This window comes from Hemiscyllium ocellatum, chromosome 39 (assembly GCF_020745735.1).
Source record: "Hemiscyllium ocellatum isolate sHemOce1 chromosome 39, sHemOce1.pat.X.cur, whole genome shotgun sequence".
In the NCBI taxonomy this organism is placed as follows: domain Eukaryota; kingdom Metazoa; phylum Chordata; class Chondrichthyes; order Orectolobiformes; family Hemiscylliidae; genus Hemiscyllium; species Hemiscyllium ocellatum.
In genome coordinates this window covers 36,016,048-36,035,922 of record NC_083439.1, presented here as the reverse complement: position 1 = coordinate 36,035,922, position 19,875 = coordinate 36,016,048, and the positions used below count along the sequence as shown (strand labels likewise).

Sequence of the window (19,875 nt, the reverse complement as noted above, 5' to 3'; positions counted from 1 at the left end):
ACTGGCACAGTTCTACCTCTACATTATCAGCAGGGTGCGATATATTTTGAACACTGTAATGTATCATTTGTTTGTTACTAATGTTAACTGACTTGAGCAACCCGTTCTGTTTCTCATTGCCTTAAATCCCATTTTTCCTAGTGTTCAGATCGGGTAAATAACATGAACTGCACAGTATAATCTTTTGAAAGAAAGATTAAGATGACAGAAAAAGATTAAAAAGACAGCCACAACGGCTTAATGAAATGCCACAGAAAGCTGTTAACTCCCATTGTAAACCTATTTTCTGGTTATCAAATGCCAGGAATCAAACTTTTATTATTTGTTACTAACTATAACACTATAACATTTTTATGAAGCTCAATAAAGAGAAGATTGTGTTTCTGATTGAAACCCTGCTTTCTCTTATTTAAAAACAATTCCAGTGGTTAAGGCATTTTTGCTGAAAATCAAAACAACAACAGCTTATGACAGACCCTGATTTTATTTTGACTGATACAGTTGGAGATGAGATGATTCAGAATAGTTCATTAAGATTACGTTAACTGACCTGAGGATGCGTTTTATTTTTAGTTACGTTGCATTGGAATCTGTTGCAAAATTTGAGAAAAATCCTGATTACTGAGATGTTCTCAGGCGTTCCTTTTATTTTTGTTTTGGCTTCATTCTCCCCTTTATATGAAACGATTATGGGAGGAAATGCCACTGTGGAGATTGGAACCCATAATCCAGGCTGTGGTTTCACTGCTGTACTGATGGAATGACATTGGTCCTGATTTTCACAAATGTAAGGAAAAAGGTGACGGTGGTGCAACATGTGTAGGCTCGAGTTAGCAGTGAATTGGTATAGTCACTGTAGGGCCTGAGAATGATTAGTGGGCATGTGTTAGCCTTTGTTTGTATCAAGATGGCATAAGTCAATGATGAACCATTGGATAAGCATGGGGTGGTATGTATTGACATGAGTTAGGCAGTACAGTGGCTCAGTGGTTAGCACCAGTGACCCAGATTTGATTTCGCCGTCAGACAACTGTGTGGAGTTTGCATATTCTCCCATGTCTGCGTGGGTGTCCTCTGTGTGCTCCAGTTTCCTCCTATCATCCAAAGATGTTTAGGTTAGGGAGATTGGCCATGGGAAATTGCCCATAGTGTGTAGGTTAGATGGATTGAGCAATGGGAAATGCAGGGTTACAAGGATAGAGTGGGTCTGAGTGGGATGCTCTTCAGAGAGTCAGTATAGACACGATAGGCCAAATGGCCTGTTTCCACACTGTAAGGACTCTGACTCTATGAGTGCTGAAAGGAACCATGGGAATATGTGAGGGAGAATAGTTTGGCATGAAAGGAATTAGGGCTGTACAGATTGATATGGGGCATGGAATGTAATCAGGCAGCATAGATTGAGGATTGGGAATTGCAGGGCTGGGAGGAAGTGTGAGAGTTGAGGGATAGAGGGCCTAATATTCAAATAAATTACCAGAGAAGAATCCGAGAGTACCAAGGTGGTCCCTGTCACCATCCTTCCCGTCACATGACAACCTTTGTGACCATTCTGAACTGCTCTGAGGGTTGGTGTTGTGGTTGAGGTGGGGGAGGGGAGGGGAGGGTGGGTGGATGGGGATTTGATTACATCCTACACCCACCTTCACCCCCTTCCTTTCCCTAGAAGATCCTACTATTCTGGATCCTTTCTCACAAGGAGGATGCCACAGGTTAGGACAATTCCATGTCAGGGCACTTGTGTTAATGATGCCAATCTGGGCTACACTGTCAGAGGCGTCGCCTTTCTGTTGAGACTTCATAGTAGGGCCCCATTGACTCTTGGGCGGACGTGACATATCCCATGGCAATAATATGAAGAAGAGCAGAGAAACCCGGAGATCACATCAAACTTCCATTACATTTAAAGTAGCAGTGCTGCAGTGCTTTATGCAATTGAAAAATTTATCAGAGACAACCTTGGGAGTACATGTTAATTATCAATTGGCAATAATTCTGTGTTTTTGTTGAAAATGTAGGAAATAGTGAGGAGTTATGTTGGGTATAAGTCTGAAAGAGTTAATACTTGATTGACTGCAGTAAACACCACCCACTGTGATAATGTTATGGGAACATGGTTGTTATACTGAAGGAGTATGTAGGAGACAGATGTGTTGCTAGTGTGCTGCTAATAGTCTGTAACGTCGATCATATTCATATAAACTGTAAATAGTTGCAGTTGTGCAATGAATTGCATATTACTGATCAACTAATCTGGTTAGTGCAGAAAGGTGGTTAGCTTCATTCATATGATACCACTTTGGCATTCAAGGAACACACACACACACAGCAGTTACAGCAGTTGCATGCACAGCAGTTACAGGTTTCAGGATGTCCCAGAAGACTGGGGACATGAAGAAACACAAGGCAAATGAAGTTTAGCAATAACTGCTACTACCACTGATTTTATACAGCACCTTTAGTGTTAACGCAATGCACTGAGATGCCTTCCAGGAAAATTATAAAACAACAATTGACTCAGAGACGCACACAGAGCCACATCAGGTTGGATGACAAATACTTTGCTCAAAGGGGTAGGAATTAACTATCAGTGCCATAAATGATTATGGCAGCAGGGTGGCTATAAAGCATTGAAGTGTTCAATCAGACATGATCAAATTGAATGACCTATTCTTGCACCTATGTTAAAGAGTCTCTTAAAGCAGAAAGATGAGATGGCGAGGGAACGAGTTGTAAGAAGTAAATTCTGGAGCACTCGGCCCAGGCCATTGAAGACAAAGCCACTACTGGGATGTGATTAAAATCAGGGCTGCCTGAGAGATCGAATCAGAGTGATGGATATTTACAGGAAGGTTTGCAGTGATGCATTTTGGAAGGAAGACAGTACAGCAAAATTGCTAACAACTTAAAAAGTGGATGCAGGAGCAGGAAGATCTGGAGATTTATATCTTATTGAAAAAGATGCAGGAAGAGTTAGGAATGATGTTAGACTTGAAGTGTGTTGATGCAAGGACTTCTATTATAAGAGTTGCTGAGCCAAGTGCAACCTTGGCACATGGGATTAGTATATCGGGGTGATGAGGGAGAGATGTCTCAAACATGGGCTGGAATGGGAAACAAACATTTCTGGTTTCAATATATTCAGGAGGGACAGGGAATGAAAGAGAAAAGGGTGGAAAAAGTGACGGCATCATTGATTGATGCAAGACTATGGTTCTACCAAGGGAACACTGGAATATTCAATGACTAAACTGATTTGGTTAGAATTAAGGAGCAGAAAAGTAGCTGGTACATTGATGAATGTTTATTATAAACCCAACGATAGCAAGAATTAGGTAGAAGTCCAAATCTGCAGGCAGACTCCAGAGAAATATAAAAACAATTGACTAGCAAGAGGACTACCTCAACAGAGAAGGACTTTTGCCCGAAACGTCGATTTCGCTGCTCCTTGGATGCTGCCTGTGAACTGCTGTGCACTTCCAGCACCACTAATCCAGAATCTGGTTTCCAGCGTCTGCAGTCATTGTTTTTATCTCGGAACAGAATAAGGACGAGACAGAGAGAAGATTCCTGTCGTGTGCACTTCTTTAATCAGGAAGTTCCTAACCCAAGAAATAAGAAAACTGCACAGGATGGCCTGCCTGCCGCACTTTAGGAACAATGTAAAAACCTTGAAGAGGAAGTTGGCCAAATGGAGGCAAAAGACTTTTGGCATGTGGAGTGACTGGAGAAGTGACATTGGAACAGAGAAGCTTCAAGAGACAACTGTCAACGTATTCAGAATCCTAAGTACTTTGATCAAGTTTGTAAAGGGAAATTCTCCGATTAATGGTTTGCTGAACAGAGGGCATTGACTTAATATAATTGACAAAAAGCCACAGGGGCACTGAGGATTGTCAAGACCTAAAATGCGTGGCTCACAAGGTTGGTGAGGAAACAGATTGCATTCCAACTATCAGGACCCAATTGGGTATCTACTTGAAGAAGATTAAAGGTGTTTTGGGAAAGTGTTGTTACATTGAACTAAATTAAGCATCCAGTTCAAAATGTCAGTAAAGGTACAGAGAGCTGGATGGACTTATTTCTTGCTGTGTGATTCAATGTTTGGTATCTATATCTGTGAAGTCATTAAACACGAAACCATTTCACTCTAAGCCATGTGGACTGAGTTGCAGGTAATGTTTAATACAGTGCTCTTGATCACAATCTGTCCTCCTTTATGTCCTTGTAAATAATGTTAGATTGTGAACAATTTAACATGTAACCACTTTTGAAATGTGTCAAAGTCAAGGTGCAGGGAGAGTAAACAAATGAAAACCTTTACTATGAAATGCTTTGTCTTTTATAAAAGACCAGATCCAGAATGCTAAACAATAAGCATCTTACCAACTTGATATTAACTTCCCACATATAAACCTTTAAGAAAACTAACAAGTACAGTAGACACAGATTTTTGGTTTTAACTTGAATTGGACACATTTGTCCACCTCCAGAGTAAATCTTTGCTGTTTTATTACAGTGCAGTCTCTACATTTTGGATTGCAAATCCCAATAATAATCTCATCAACTGCTCGGCTGCAGGCTCTGAGGTAGGTCCTCTCCTGTCTCATATGTTAGTATTTACTGTGAGGTTAGAGTCACGTGCTGGCTATTTATTCCGTATTTAAACTGCAGAACAGCACCTTTTGGAAGTTCAAATATTTATCTGCATGTTTACATCACAGGAAACTGGATTTTGGTTTATTTTCCATCACGTGCCCACAGGGCCTTCAGAAGGAATGTATTCCCCCGGTTATTCTGAACATGTGCCATTGGGAAAGTTCACCAATAACAGGGCTCATTCCAACTATAGGGTAAGTCTGCACGCAATTGCTGTAATACTGGAGAGAGCTATACTGAAGGAATGAAATAAACATCTTTATAGTCACTCAGCTGGTATTTGTTGAAAAATATGGGTCGCTGTGAATATTTACGAGCACATTCCCAACCGCTGTGAATTCTGCTGATGTAGAAACATGCGTGGAAAATAAGGCAATTTCGTCTGTAATCCCCCTTCCCAATGTTTTTTGATTAAATTAGATTCTCTATAGTATGAAAACAGGCCCTTCAGCCCAACAAGTCCACACTGCCCCTCCACGGAGTAACCCACCCAGAACCATTCCCCTCCCCTATATTTATCCCTGACTAATGCACCTAACACTGTGGGCAATTTAGTATGGCCAATTCACCTGACTTGCACATCTTTGGATTGTGGGAGGAAACCGGAGCACCTGGAGGAAACCCACGCAGACACAAGGCGAACGGGTAAATAGACAGTTGCCTGAGGCAGGAATCAAACCCGGGTCTCTGGTGCTGTGAGGCAGTAGTGCTAACCACTGAGTTATCGTGCTGCCCACATGTTCTGGCGGATGCATCTAAACTGCATTGACAAACATCGACATGGACAGATTGGTGAAACAGTTAATCCAGTGATGGACAGGTACACACTTTCCTGTCCATTCAGCCTGTCTCACAAAATTGTGACCTTGCACATCTCTATATCAAAAACAAAGCTATCTCTTGAGAGAGGAGAAAAAAAAAACAGATTAAGAATCCCAGACAGATTTGGGTGTGCAACATCTGAGCAAACTCTTTCTGAAGCATTGGATCCATTGGTATAGGGAGTCACTCTGGCTCTGATTTCTCAGCAGTGCCTATTGTTCACCACTTCCAATGCTTTCAGCACTCTCCTAGAGCTTGTGTTGACTCATAGAGACATACAGCATGGAAACAGGCCCTTCGGCCCACCTCATCCATGCTGACTAGGTTTCCTATGCCAAATTAGGCAAATCAGATTATATGGTTTCAGGTAATATCCTCATTGCATTGTATCTGGTCATAATCAAACTAACATGTTGAGATTCCTTCAAATCAATTACTTTAGACCTTTTTGATTAATGAAAAGGAAGTTTCATCGTAGAAAATGGAAAGGCCCCAGCACCTGTAAAGCATAATTACTTCATGGTCCTTTGTGTCAGGTGTGGAATGGGTGTCTTCCTCAGTGGAGATGACCCCTACCAGCAGGACTGAAACTGGGCTTCCAGCCTTGTTGCCATTGGCTGGTGAATTGCGGACTCCTTTCAGGTCCCCACAGATGCCATTTTAAAGATAGTGAATTTCACGCTGTCTCAAATCATGGATCTCGTTCAAAATTCGGAATCCTGGTCGCACCATTTCGGTTAACATTTTATATTATCTCAATGTCGAAAATGTGTTTCAAATCTTTTTCAATCTATGTTTTAGGCTGGGATGATGATTGATAATGGAGTGAAGACAACTGAAGCTAATGCAAAGGACAAGCGGCCATTCCTTTCTCTGGTTGGTGCCAGGTCAGTTCAAGCAGACAGACTCAAATTTACAAGGGGCCTAATTAAAACTATCTGTGTTTCACAGACTTACTTTTAAAAGCATGAACTCAGTGACCATTCAGTAGAAGAACGTAATTTTCTCCTGTAAAGTTATAGCATTGCAAATAAGTTCTTGTTTTCTTTGGACTATATAAAGGAGCTGTGTGATTTCTTACCTAGGTACAGTCCCCATAAAGGAGCTGATCCACACAAACCAAGGGAACCTGCTATAATCAAAAATTATATTGCATACAAAAACCAGGACCACGGTGCTTGGCTTCGTGGCGGGGATGTATGGTTGGAGAACTGCCAGTAAGTTTCAATTCTGTCCCTTAAAAATGTTACATCTATAAAAGATGAATTAAAGGCTGGAACCATATATTAAATTGAAATGTACTACATCAGCACTTCCTCTAGTATGCAGATACTTTAGTACCATTGTATTTAGCTCACCAGCCTGGAATCTCTTGATCCATTTCCAGGATACAACAACAATTTGCATTTACATTACTCCCTTTATGTAAATAAACTTCCCAAAGTGCTCCACAGCACAAATATTGAAATCAAACTGGAAGCTAAAACTGGAGGCCCAGTTTCAGGGTAAAGAATGAATTATTTAGGACTAAGATAAGCCTCACACAAAGGATTTTGAATGTTTAGAATTCTCCATCCCAGAGTGTTCCATTGTTGAGTATATTTAAAGCTGAGATGAGCATAATTTTGGTCTCTCCAGGATCAAAGGATATTGGGAGTGGGCTGTAAAGTGAAAGTTTTTTTTATTCATGGGATATGAATTTGAATTGGCCGAACTATCATCTGTTGTCTGTCCCTACTTGCCCTGTAGAAGGTGGCAGTGGTGCCTTTTTGAAATGTTGTAGTCCAAGTAGGGTAGGAACACCCCCAATGCTGTTAAGGAGGGAGTTTCAGGATTTTTATGCACTGACATTGAAAGAATGGTGATAATTTTTTAAATCATGATCGAGAGTGATTTGGAGGGGAATTGCAGGTTCTGGTGTTCCTGTTGCCTTTATCCTTCTAGATGGTAGAGATTGAGTGTTTACAAGGAGATGTTTTGGTGAATTTCTGCCATGTATCGTGGGGGTGGTATTCACTATTGCCATTGCATGTTAGTGCTGAAGGAAGTGAATGTTGGAGATGGTGGATGTGGTGCCAATCAATCAGGCTTCTTGAGTATTGGGGGTAGGGTATTGAATATATCCAGGCAAGTGGGGAGCATTCCATCACACACCTGATTTGTGCTCTGTACATGATGCAGTCTTAACATTTTAGGTAAAAAAACAAATAGCCAACGTCTTTTTCTTTTGGATGGGGGAGTTCAAAACTAGAGTACATAGGTTAAAGGCGAGAGGGAAAAGATTTGAAAAGGACAGTGGGTGGAGACTATATGGAACTATGTGCCAGAGAAAGTGGTGAAGGCTGGTACAGTTACGACATTTAAAGGGCATGTGGATAGGTATATGAATAGGAATGATTTAGAAGGATATGGACCAAATGCTGGCAAATGGGACTATGTAAGATTGAGGTTTCTAGTTGGCATTTACAAATTAAACTGAAGGCTTTCTGTGCTTTATGACTCTGTGACTATGACAGACTCTGGAGGGTTCACAAGGTGAGTTATCACAGGATTCCCTGCATCTGATTTGCTCTTGGATAATTATAGATTCATAGAGATGTACAGCATGGAAACAGACCCTTTGGTCCAACACTTCCAGGCTGACCAGATATCCCATCCCAATCTAGTCCCACCAGCCAGCATCTGGCCCATATCCCTCCAAACCCTTCCTAGTCATATACCCCCCCAAGTGCCTCTTAAATGTTGCAATTGTACCAGCCTCCACCACTTCCTCTGGCAGCTCATTCCATACATGTACCACCCTCTGCATGAAAAGTTGCCCCTTAGGTCTCTTTTATATCTTTCCCCTCTCACCCTAAACCTATGCCCTCTAGTTCTGGACTCCCCGACTCCAGGGAAATGACTTTGCCTATTTACCCTATCCTTGCCCTTCATCATTTTGTAAACTTCTATAAGGTCACCCCTCTGACGCTTCAGGGAAAACAGCCTCAGCCTGTTCAGCCTCTCCCTATAGCTCAAATCCTCCAATTTTGGCAACATCCTTAAATCTTTTCTGTACCCTTTCAAGTTTCACAACATCCTTCTGGAAGAAGACCAGAATTGCACGCAATATTCCAGCAGTGGCCTAACCAATGTCCTGTACAGCCGCAACATGTTGAGACAGAGGATGCACCATGATTGTATTGAATGGCACAGCAAATTCAAAGAGTTGGATTGTTCCTGTTGCTTACGCTCTTGTATCTCCACTTCAACTTGAGATGATTAGGACTGGCAGCCAAAAGGTTAATCAAAGAGTTAGATTTTGAAAAATGCCTTTAGAGAGCTGAGTGTGACGGAGAAATTCAAAGATAAACTTTAGAGCTTAGGACAAGGCAGCCGAAGGCACAGTGAATAATGAAGAAAATGGGCGATACACGTGAGGCTGGAACCGGAGGAGCACTGATACCTCTGAGGGTTGTAGGACCGTAAGAGGTTACAAAATTTCAGAACAAATCCATGGACGAATTTGAATTCAAGGATGACAATATCAAAATCAAGATGATGTTGGAATTGAAATCAGTGCAGATCTTGGTGACGGGTGAAAAGGACTTGGATAAATTAGGATATGGCCAGTAGAGATTCAGATGACCTCATGTTTATGGAGGGAAGAAGATGGACAGATTGGAAACAGTCAAATTTATAGCCAACAATGATATAAAAGAGGGTTTCAGCAGCACATGGTTGTACTTAGTAGATATTTTTGCATGCATAGAGATGTTTGGGTTGGAAGTTCAGCTCAGGGTCAAGTAGGATCCCAAGAGCGTGAACATTCAGATTCAGTCAGACACAGTGGCTATGGAGAGAGATGGAATTGATGGATAGGGCATGGTGTTTGTGGCAGAAGCCAAGCAATATTTAATTGAAGGATATTTCTCTTATCCAATACTAAATGTTGGAACAGTGGGATGACTGTACAATAATGAAGGGTGTTGTTTGCCAAGTCAGCTAAGTGTTGTCTGTACATACATGTGAAACATAACAGGCATAGATGAACACCTTCGCTTGATGACATGTACTTCACTAACACACCCACAGACTGACTGCAGTTATGTCAACACTGAGTTTCAGTCTTTGCCTCATTGCAAGCAGCAAGGCTGGCAAATATTCCAGAATCCATTCTGAAGTCCAGAAAATATTGAATTGATATTCAGTACTCGACTGTGAAATCAGGAAACACACTTTCTCTTGCCAAAAGGCTGTAGATTCTTGGCCTCTGGAAATCTTCAAGATCTTGTTGATGGATGTTCTGTTAGGTAGATCTGGCAAAGCAAATGGAGAAAGAGCTGGCAAGTAGCTGTATGAATAGCAAAACAAGCTCAGATATTTGAATGACATTCCTACCCTTTATCATTTCCAACCAATGTAATTTACAGAAGGAAGCTCCCTTAGGTTTGATTCCCCTTATGTTGCCGTGACCAGTTGTTCACCTGTGATCTAATGGCAAAATTGGCTTGTGTGACTGAATGGTCTATTATCCTGTCTTTTGGGATAAGGAAGAAACTGCACTGGGAACTTGTGAAAATTATTAAAATAAATCCATCTCCAAAAACCATTCATTCAATTGGACTGGACACCAGGACAAGCCTGGTTGGCCATCCCTACTCACACAGGTCCTACAAAATTAGTGGTGGTCGTATTTTAACTATTCAGATGAGATTTCTGAATGTCTTGCTTAGAGAATTCCAAATCTTTATCTTTTAGCTGTTTCAGATTTCTGAGTCTCTGTGCCCCAGTCATGAAGTCTTGCCCACCTCTCTATCAAATTCCATTGTTTTCTGTCTCTTGTGATGACCTTTTAAACCATATCCCTGAGCACAGGTTCTGCTCTGTCATCTTTACAAACAATTCACTTAGTCCACTTTTCTTCATTGACATTATTGGGTAGATTTTGAAATTTAGTCAAATGCCAACTCTCGTAATGATAGGGATACCAACTCTATTTCCAGAGGTTGCATCACATGACTTTTCGTCCTTCATGCTTCTGTCACTGGTCACCTGATGTATCCATGCAAATGAGAAAGCAACAAGCTCTTTCTGAGAACACTGGATGATTCATAAAAGTCAAAGGGCTTTTCACCCATCTCCAGTATCAATATTATCTAACAAATATAAGTGTAGGGGTTCTGTAGTTTTTTTGTGTGTGGCCAAAAGGAGCAAGAGGTTCTGTTTCATGGATCCACTGAGGTAATTCAATGCTCTGTGCATTGCACAGACTTCATCCAACTCCAAGCAGGATTGAGAATCAGTGTTACTTTATTAGTATTATTATTATTGAACTCAGACTTATATATTAATAGCTGACGTTTTGATGACCTGGTTGTGGGTCTTTTCCCAAATGGAATCGACTGCATTGCCAGTTTTAATAGGAAATGGATAGCTACCATATATGTTTTGAGGCCATTACTGGCCCATTATATCCAGACAAAGGGAGTGAAAGCCAGCTCTGAACAGTGACTTTAGTTTTGGCCTCAGATGTTCAATCTCTCAGTTACAGAGTAGACCCATAGAACATAGAACAATACAGCACAGAACAGGCCCTTCGGCCCGCGATGTTGTGCCGAACATTTGTCCTAGCTTAAACACCTATCCATGTACCTATCCAATTGCCGCTTAAATGTCGCCAATGATTCTGACTCTGCCACTCCCACAGGCAGTGCATTCCATGCCCCCACCACTCTCTGGGTAAAGAACCTACCCCTGACATCCCCCCAATACCTTCCACCCTTCATCTTAAATTTATGCCCCCTTGTAACACTCTGTTGTACCTGGAGAAAACGTCTCTGACTGTCTACTCTATCTATTCCCCTGATCATCTTATAAACCTCTATCAAGTCACCCCTCATCCTTCGCAGTTCCAATGAGAAAAGGCCTAGCACTCTCAACCTGTCCTCGTACGACCTATTCTCCATTCCAGGCAACATCCTGGTAGATCTTCTCTGCACCCTCTCCAAAGCTTCCACATCTTTCCTAAAGTAAGGCGACCAGAACTGCACACAGTACTCCAAATGAGGCCTTGCCAAGGTCCTGTACAGCTGCAACATCACCTCACGACTCTTGAATTCAATCCCTCTGCTAATGAACGCTAATACATCATAGGCCTCCTTACAATCTCTATCCACTTGAGTGGCAAGTTTCAAAGAGCTATGAACATAGACCCCAAGATCCCTCTGGTCCTCCACCTTACTAAGAACCCTACCGTTAACCCTGTATTCCTCATTCTTATTTATCCTTCCAAAATGGACAACCTCACACTTGACAGGGTTGAACTCCATCTGCCACTCCTCAGCCCAGCTCTGCATCATATCTAAGTCCCTGTGCAGCCGACAACAGCCCTCCTCACTATCCACAACTCCACCAATCGTCTGCAAATTTACTGACCCACCCTTTGACTCCCTCTTCCAAGTCATTAATAAGAATTACAAACAGCAGAGGACACAGAACTAATCCCTGCGGAACTCCACTTGTAACTGGGCTCCAGGCTGAATATTTACCATCTACCACCACTCTCTGACTTCGATCGGTTAGCCAGTTCTCTATCCAACTGACCAAATATCCCACTATCCCATGCCTCCTGACTTTCCGCATAAGCCTACCATGGGGAACCTTATCAAATGCCTTACTAAAATCCATGTACACTACATCCACTGCTCTACCCTCATCCACATGCTTGGTCCCCTCCTCAAAAAATTCAATAAGACTTGTAAGGCAAGACCTACCCCTCTTAAATCCGTGCTGGCTGTCCCTAATCAAGCAGTATCTTTCCAGATACTCATAAATCCTATCCCTCAGTACCCTTTCCATTACTTTACCTACCACCAAAGTAAGACTAACTGGCCTGCAATTCCCGGGGCTATCCCTATTCCCTTTTTTGAACAGGGACACAACATTCGCCACTCTCCAGTCCCCTGGTACCACCCCTGTTGACAGTGAAGACGAAAAGATCATTGCCAACGGTTCCGCAATTTCCTCTCTTGCTTCCCACATAATCCTAGGATATATCCCGTCAGGCCCGGGGGACTTGTCTATCCTCAAGCTTTTTAAAATGCCCAACACATCTTCCTTCCTAACAAGTATCTCCTCTAGATTACCAGTTCGTTTCATACTCTCCTCTTCAACAATACGGTCCCTCTCATTTGTAAATACTGAAGAAAAGTACTCATTCAAGACCTCTCCTATCTCTTCTGACTCAATACACAGTCTCCCACTATTGTCTTTGATCGGACCTACCCTCGTTCTCGGCATTCTCATATTTCTCACATACGCATAAAAGGTCTTGGGTTTATCCTTGATCCTACCCGCCAAAGATTTTTCATGCCTTCTCTTAGCTCTCCTAATCCCTTTCTTCAGCTCCCTCCTGGCTATCCTGTATCCCTCCAACGCCCTGTCTGAACCTTGTTTCCTCAACCTTATGTAAACCTCCTTGTTCCTCCTTACAAGACATTCAACCTCCCTCATCAACCAAGGTTCCCTCACACGACCATCTCTTTCCTGCCTGACAGGTACATACATATCAAGGACACGTTGTATCTGTTCCTTGAAAAAGTTCCACATTTCAACGACATCCTTCCCTGATAGCCTATGCTCTATTTGCTATAAAATTCATGCAGAATCCATGCAATACATTGAAGAGGGCCAAAAACAGCAATATTAATTCACAATACCTCGAGAGATACATAGAAAAAATGAGGGGGTAACTACCCTAATCATGGAGTATAGGAAATTAGAAACACGTTTATTTTGAATGGATTTATTTTGTCACGACACGTAGGAATTGGTGATTTGTCGTCTGTTGTTTGTTTTTTTACAGAGATTAAGAAGATTGGACAGAATGAGTGCATTCAGCATACTTTGATGCTGTGAGCTGTGACTGAACTATCCCATTTAGATCGCTGATGTTTGTTACATGTTGGTGCCTTGGGCCTGGAAAAGTTCAGCTTCAATTCTAGTCACACAACTATTAACTGTGTTTGTCCTTTTTCCTTAGATTTGCTGATAATGGCATTGGACTGACTCTTGCAAGGTAAGAGCTTGTAGTAATCAAAGCTATCTTATGACCAACTCCAGGCAAGTTACCCAATTTGTTATGGTTCCACATGGGCTACCCCAACATGTTGAACTCTTTGGTAAGGGACAAACTGGCTCCCTTTCTTTATTCTTGGCTTCAACAAAGTACAATTAACTAGATCCCTTCCCTAATGGATACCTTTCTCTCAGAACCAAATGAGCTTCTGTTTTAAATGGAGCCAGTTTATCTAGGCGTTCTTGCATTAACAAAAAGAGGTAATTAAATGTGAAAAGAATCAGTAATACAACTCATATGTACAGATTAGAAATAAGGAGAGAGTCCAAAATATTAAAAATTTGAGAAAAAAACAGATACAGAGATCAGTCTCTGAGTTGTTCTCAACAAGCAGATAGTGACAGCTATTGTGATAATTGCAGTAGAGGTTACTGACATGTTGATGTTGGTGATTGAACAGATGAACAAAGAACAATACAGCACAGGAGCAGGTCCTTTGGCCTCGCAAGCCTGATTTTTGAGATTCTTGATTTTGTAAGCTTAGTGACCTTTCTTTGTTCTGATTCCTTTTTCAACTGTTTTCCAGCTCTGTGTGAGTGAATCAGAGATAGTATTAACTAACACAAGGCTAACTTGGAGATTGGGTTTTTTTTTGGCAGTGACCTTCACAGTACCCTCATGATCAAACCTTGCCTCTTGCCTATGGGAGGCTTCAGTCCCATTTGTTCCTTTGTTGAAAATGACCATTTAAAAGCTGTCCTTGTGTATTTCTCAAGGGTAAAGTAGACATGTTTGTACAAGGTGACTTCCTTCCAATAGGGGAGAGATCTACAGCCACCTTATTGTCTCTTCTTGGTGAGCTTCTCCTCTTTGAAGTTTCCCTGATAATTTCATTGAATCCCCAAATTATTTCGGTGCAGAAGTAAAAGTTATGTCCCATCATAACTGAACTGACTCTATTACCTAATGCAGCACACGATCAACCTGTTCAGGAACCTGTTACCTGCAAGAGATCTTCAACCTTCGTCCAGGTTCTTCCCTTATGTTACAGACAGAAGAAGACAGGAAGTCGATTCAAAGTTTTATTAAACCTTTTAGCTCTTTTAGGTATCAATATAAACCACACATTTGTTGCAACATTCATTTCTTTTCTCATTTAACTTCACTTTACCTTACTTTAACTTAATTCGCATTCAACTCCAATCCAAACTTTCATTCTTGAAGTTTGGTTTGAAACAAATACCATTCTGATTCAAGTAAAGCAGCCAACTTTTTCTGTCGGTGTAGATCTTGCCTCATGGCTCTTTGTCACCCTGAAGATAACTTCGGGGCACGTACTTTGTGAATCTGCTCCCAAAGCCCTTTGTGATGGTAGCTTATATCCCCAAAGCAGGCTCATTCTTCCAGAAACTTCTCTGGCATTTGGCCAGAGAATTGACCAAACCTGATCACAATGTTTGATCCCAGCCAATGGATTTTACTGATGAACAACTCCCAAATGTTTATACCAATTCATAAGCTGCTACATACCATGCTCTATATAAAGTAATAGTGGTTTCAGTTTGTCTGGCAAACCACTAGGACACCTCCCTCAATGCAGTAAAGTACAGGTCACAGTTTACAGGATATGTCCCCACATGTCCTATCTTCAGTTTTAACCGAGGTCAGACTTTAAACTAGCTTGACCAAAATTCCCAGCATGCTTTATTGTAGTTCTCAAACAATTGAGCAGCCATTTTTCCTGCTAGCCACATGATCATAGATGTGACGACACACCTCTGGAGCAGGTGGGTTTTGAACCTGGGTCTTCTGGTCCAGAATTAGGAGCAGGATCACTGCACCACAAAAGCCCTGTAGTCCGGCACTATTATCTAGTATCAATCGCCTGCCTTTCTCCCATATCCCTGAACATCATTACACATAGGGTGCAGCAACATGCAACATTCCAATGGCTTTGCACAGGGCTGTCCAGACAGTCACTGGAAATAAAATCTGCAGTTTTTCCATTATAGGACCACTTTGAAAAGCAACACATTTGGAAGTAAAAGTAAGAAATATCTGCAAATACTTTAGGATTCTGATCCATCAACATAACACTTCCCCCATAGGACAAATGAAATGAGATCTGTTCTCGTTTCATTACAAAGGAGTAAGGCTCACAGCAGTTTTGATGGCACAGAGGCTGTCTTCTCTGACCCCTTTAAATAACCTGCTTTGCTTTGGCAAAAACAGCTTTGAAAACATCTGCAATAGGAATCCTGTGAAATTTGCCGTCCCTGCTCTCTCTGTCTTCATCTATCTGTCCTTTTTTAAGCATTGTACAGTTCCTTGTATAACTGCTGCTTCTCGTCCCTCAACTTCAGGTTCCGTTTTCTACAGAAATCTGTCTTGCTCTGTTTGAGATCAGTTGTAATTTGATCTCCCAGTTAGCTATCTATTTTTATACTAAGCTTGCATCCCCAAAACAACCTCAGTTCAGTCAGATAGGCATTTCTCAGCAGTCTAGTGCCCTCTTGTTAAGGGTGACAAGGTGGCTCAGTAGTTAACACTGCTGCCTCACAGCGCTAGGAACCCGGGTCCAATTCCAGCCTCAGGCAACTCTCTGCGTGAGGGTTGATCATTCTCCTCATGTCTGCTTGGGTTTCCTCCCACAGTCCAAAGGTGTGCAGGTTAGGTGAATTGGCCAAGCTGTTCAGGGATGTGCAGGTTAGGTGCATTAATCGTTGTAAATATAGAGTAATAGGGTAGGGGAATGGGTCTGGGTGGGTGACTCTTTGGAGGGTTGGTGTGGACTTGTTGGGCCAAAATAGCCTGTTTCCACACTGTAGGGATTCTGTGATTGTTATCCCCCATCCCAGGGTTAACCTCATTTCACTTTGATCTTAAAGGTACCTTCACAAAAAACATCACTCTTTTTCCAAAGCAAAAGCATCATTGCAAATTTCTGGCAGTGATGCCAATATCTGTTTTAAATGGAGGAAAATTATTATGGGGGGATGCTGAAGAAATGGCAGAGGCATTGATCAAATATCTGTTTTCACAGGAGAAGGGTCTATGTCCATAGCTCTTTGAAAGTTGCCGCTCAGGTGGATAGAGCTTGTAAGAAGGCCTATGGTGTATTAGCGTTCATTAGCAGAGGGATTGAATTCAAGAGTCGTGAGGTGATGTTGCAGCTGTACAGGACCTTGGCAAGGCCACATTTGGAGTACTGTGTGCAGTTCTGGTCACCTCACTTTAGGAAAGATGAGGAAGCTTTGGAGAGGATGCAGAGGAAATTTACCAGGCTGTTGCCTGGAATGGAGAATAGGTCGTACGAGGATAGATTGAGAGTGCTAGGCCTTTTCTCATTGGAACAGTGAATGATGAGGAGTGACTTGATAGAGGCTTATAAGATGATCAGGGGAATAGATAGAGTAGACAGTCAGAGACTTTTTCCCCAGGTACAACAGAGTGTTACAAGGGGGCATAAATTTAAGATAAAGGGTGGAAGGTATTGGGGGGATGTCAGGGATAGGTTATTTACCCAGACAGTGGTGGGGGCATGGAATGCACTGCCTGTGGGAGTGGCAGAGTCAGAATCATTGGTGACCTTTAAGCGGCAATTGGATAGGTACATGGATAGGTGCTTAAGCTAGGACAAATGTTCGGCACAACATCATGGGCCTAAGGGCCTGTTCTGTGCTGTATTGTTCTATGTTCTATTAAGGGTCAATAGGTAGACAATAACGTACATACATACTGAAAGGAGTGAGGAAAATAAGGAAATTAATATGAGCAGAGACCAAAGTACTAAAAGAAACTTAAGAGACTAAAATTCAACTAAAATAGGCCTACTTCCTAAGCATTGAAAAGAGGAAGTTGCAGAGTCGGATGATGCTCTCGCAATAATTTTCCAAAATCCCAAGATTCTGGAATGCTCCCCATTGATTAGGAGTTAGCAAATCCAATGCTTTCAGGAAAGGAAGAAGAGTGATGGGAATTTCAGGCCTGTGTGAAATGTAAAACATAGGAGTGGGAGGAGGCTATTTGGGCCGAACAGACTTGCTCCACCTTTCGATCTGAGCATGAATGAATCATCATCCCATACCTCTTAACATCTATTTCTAGAAGTCTATCAATTTCTTTCTTAAATATATTCAGTGACTTCTCCTCTGCAACACTGTGGTCAACAGTTCCACATGTTCACCACCTTCTAAGTGAAGAAGTTTCTCTTCCTCTCAATTTGAAACACCCTTTTGCATTTCCCGAGGCTGTGGCCTCTTGTTCTGCACTCACTCCAAGCCCAGGAGGAAAATCCTCTTTGTATCTGAAATGCAACTGTTTAAGAAGGGCAGTAAGGACAAGCCAGGGAAGCATAGACCAGTGAGCCTGACCTCGGTGTTGGGCAAGTTGTTGGAGGGAATCCTGAGGGACAGGATGTACATGTATTTGGAAAGGAAAGGACAGATTAGGGATAGTCAGCATGGCATTGTGCGTGGGAAATCATGTCTCACAAACCTGATTGAGTTTTTTGAGGAAGTAACAAAGAAGATTGATGAGGGCAGAGCAGTAGATGTGATCTATATGGACTTCAGCAAGGCGTTCGACAAAGTTCTGCATGGGAGACTGATTAACAAGGTTAGATCTCATGGAATACAGGGAGAACGAGCTATTTGGATATAGAACTGGCTAAAAGGTAGAAGAGGTGGTGGTGGAGGGTTGTTTTTCAGACTGGAGGCCTATGACCGGTGGAGTGCCACAAGAATTGATGCTGGGCCCTCTACTTTTTGTCATTTACATAAATGATTTGGATGCGAGCATAAGAGGCACAATTAGTAAGTTTGCAGATGACACCAAAACTGGACGTGTAGTGGACAGCAAAGAGGGTTACCTCATATTACAACAGGTGATCTATGGACACGGACCCCAAGTTCCCACTGTTCCTCCACACGGCCAAGAATCCTGCCTTTAACCCTGTCATCAGCATTCAAATTCCACCTTCCAAAATGAATCATTTGACACCTTTCCAGGTTGAACTCCATCTGCCACTTCTCAGCCCAGTTTTGCACCCTGTCAATGTTCTGTTGCAACTTACAACAGCCCTCCATACAATCCACAACTCCACCAACCTACATGTCATCGACAAACTAACTAACTCACCCTTCCACTTCCTCATCCAAATCATTTATAAAAATCACAACAGTACAGGTCCCAGAACAGATCCCTGCAGATCTGTCACTGAGCTCCAAACTGAATACTTTCTATCAACCACCACCCTCTGTCTTCTATGGACCAGCCAATTCTGTATCCAGACAGCCAAATTTCCATACATCCCGTGCCTCCTTACTTTCTCAATGAGCCTACCATGGGGAACCTTATCAAATGCCTTGCTAAAATCCATATACATCAATCCACTGCTCTACCTTCATCAAGATGTTTTGTCGCATCCTCAAAGAATTCAATAAGGTTTGTGAGGCATGACCTGCCCCTCACAAAGCCATGCTGACTATCTCTAATCAAACTATGCTTTTCCAAATAATCATAAATCCTGTTTCTCAGAATCTTCTCCAACAATTTGCCCACCATGGATTGGTCTGTAATTCTCAGGATTATCCCTATTCTCTTTCAAGAACAAGAGAATAACATTTGCCAAGCTCCAATCACCTGGTACTACCTCAGTGGACAGTGAGGACTGATTGTCGAAGGTGCAGCAATCTGTTCCCTCACTTCTCACAGTGTACTTGGGTATATCCCGTATGACCCAGGGGATTTATCTATCCTTATGTTTTTTCAAAATTTACATCATATCCTCCTCCTTTAATATCAACCTGTTTGAGCATAAAAGCCAGTTTCACGTTGTCCTCACAAATGACAAGGTCCCTCTCACTAGTGAATACTGAAGCAAACTGTTATTATAAAATCTGTGTCCTATTATCCTGCTCAACGAGGTACCTGATGAAGGAGCAGTGCACTGAAAGCTTGTACTTTAAAATAAACCTGTTAGACTATAACCTTTGTTGTGTATGTTTAACTCTAGCACTTCTAGCATTTTTTGTTTCTTCTTCTTTGGTATTGGAACAAAGGTAGTTGTTTAAAAACTCTGCCATTTCCTTTTTTGCCATTATCAATTCATCCATTGCAGGCTATAAGGGCCAATATTTATTTTCATCAATCTCTTTCTTCGTATAACACCCTGTAGATATCGTCTGCTTTGATGTTAGATGTCAGTTTGTTGTCATACTCTATTTCTTCCCCTCTTAATCTACCAATTGTTGAATCTTAAACTGCTTTCCGTCCTTGGTTTGGAGACGCCGGTGTTGGACTGGGCTGTACAAAGTTAAGAATCACAACACCAG

At 41.9% G+C, this 19,875-nt stretch overlaps 1 protein-coding gene across 2 annotated transcripts in view; it reads left to right on the top strand.

Moving 5' to 3' along the window:
• The window catches only part of LOC132834271 (cell migration-inducing and hyaluronan-binding protein-like), a 238,697-nt gene that overhangs the window by 193,856 nt on the left and 24,966 nt on the right, over positions 1-19,875 (top strand). For both annotated transcript variants that reach the window (XM_060852979.1, XM_060852978.1), the window contains exons 15-19: positions 4,520-4,589; positions 4,725-4,853; positions 6,283-6,368; positions 6,567-6,698; positions 13,505-13,540. In XM_060852979.1, coding sequence (XP_060708962.1) covers positions 4,520-4,589; positions 4,725-4,853; positions 6,283-6,368; positions 6,567-6,698; positions 13,505-13,540 — 453 coding nt within the window. The remainder of the gene's footprint in view (positions 1-4,519; positions 4,590-4,724; positions 4,854-6,282; positions 6,369-6,566; positions 6,699-13,504; positions 13,541-19,875) is intronic.